The sequence below is a fragment of the Otolemur garnettii genome, unplaced genomic scaffold, assembly GCF_000181295.1.
Source record: "Otolemur garnettii isolate 467f Iridium unplaced genomic scaffold, OtoGar3 scaffold00129, whole genome shotgun sequence".
In the NCBI taxonomy this organism is placed as follows: Eukaryota; Metazoa; Chordata; class Mammalia; order Primates; family Galagidae; genus Otolemur; species Otolemur garnettii.
In genome coordinates, this window is record NW_003852524.1 from 4,852,578 (window position 1) to 4,854,300 (window position 1,723).

The 1,723-nt window shown below is 32.4% G+C and overlaps 1 protein-coding gene across 2 annotated transcripts in view; it reads right to left on the reverse strand.

Annotated features, from left to right (window-relative positions):
• Positions 1–1,723, reverse strand: part of NDST4 (N-deacetylase and N-sulfotransferase 4) — a 280,730-nt gene that overhangs the window by 1,771 nt on the left and 277,236 nt on the right. For both annotated transcript variants that reach the window (XM_003798172.2, XM_023518192.1), the window contains one exon: positions 357–459. In XM_003798172.2, the coding sequence (XP_003798220.1) occupies positions 357–459 (103 nt within the window). The remainder of the gene's footprint in view (positions 1–356; positions 460–1,723) is intronic.

Consider the following 1,723-nt stretch of genomic DNA (forward strand, 5'->3'; position numbering starts at 1 on the left):
ATCAAAACCATTGACATACTTTATAGTTTTTAAAATATTTATCTAATTAGGACAAATCTCTCCAACTTAGCCAGAGTATAGAAAAGTATACAAAAGTAAAGTTATTGAAGTGCTTTACTTATTTGGAAAAAAAGCCACTTTTCAATAAGTATTTGAATGAACACAATTTATAGGGATATAAAAAATTTATAGGGATCTATATATTAATCCTTTATCCTCTCTCATCTTCTAAATGTGTAAAACTATTAATCACAAAGAAAGAGCAGAAAAATGAAGCACATTTATTATTACTAACTCTGAAACAGGTGTATGCACAAATTTTTGCCAAAGTAATTCAAAAATTAAGATAGTATTACCTCTGGATCCATGGGTGGGTATTTTCGGCCTTTGCTTTTTCCAAGGCATTTGGTCTTTCCTCCTTCCAGGAGTTGACACCAAAAACCCTTCTGGGGATCAAAGCTACAACAGATAAAACATTGAATGATGGTGGAGAATTTTCAGTGAGAGAAAACCGGATAAAGGAAACATATTTTGTATGCCAATTGATTTGATTTCGTTGAATTCATTTCTACAGATATTTATTCATTTAATTTGAGACAGACAGATGAGATGAAGTGAACTATATACTATGTATTTTAAATAATTCTGTTGTAATGAAAAAATGTATATAGATCTTTAGTCCAATTTTAGGTTGAAATTAAGTTTTATGTTTTACCTCTGAGTCCATAAAAGGTCAAGGACTACTCATCAAAAGTCTAGTCCATATATAAAAGACCCTCAGGATATTTTATTTACCAATGCATGTGATGTATATATTAACAGGGCTTTTTTAATCATTCAATGGTCCATTAAAGGGCTAACTGTATACGTCCCTGAATATAAGTATGAATTAAACCTTGCAATTTAGAAACACTGTATTTTTTATAGCATTTGAATGTTTACATTTTTCAAAATGGAAATTACAAATGTAAAAATAATGTGGAAGTTTAGGCAATTCCTTATTTCTTGTGTTCAAGGCAGATAATCCCATTGGATAATCCAAGTTCCTATAATCTAAAAGAAAATTCTTATGTTGTTTTGCTCCCCTTGCTGCACTGAATTACAATAGAAAGGGTATGTGTCCTAATTATTTTCATTAAAGCCAAATATATAAGAATTTTTGTTTAGGACTAACAAGATAGAGAAAAATGAAAGAATGAACCAAATAAGAAGGGAAATTTTAAATTTATTACTATGGGACTTGCTGCATGCATAAAACATCGGAGAGGTTTGCATTTTTGTTGCTCAGCAGATGTTTTAGGAGGATGAAGCATAATTGACTGGGATGTAAAGTTAATTAGTTGCAGAATATTTTGTTGCCCTGGGCCCATTCCTATAACACCAGTGCACCTGCAATTTGCCTCTGCACATATGTGAATTCATTTAAGGGAGGAGAAAAGTTTTCTTCACAGTTCCTTGCCCAATCTATTATTAGAGACCTGCTCCTTGCAATCCACATTGTCCTAGTACATGTTATCAATTAAAATGAAATGTATCCGTAGTTAAATGGATAAAAAGAAGAAAGAGCCATTTCCTGCCTGGACTTTTCAATCTGTTCCTTGCGTATCACGGTCCTTCCTCAAGTTCTCATTAATTTCCCAAGAGGAAAAACAATTCAGTATGCTGGATAAAATGAGATGGGGAAGTCGACTTAACGGTGTCCCCAAACATCATTTTCTGCCTC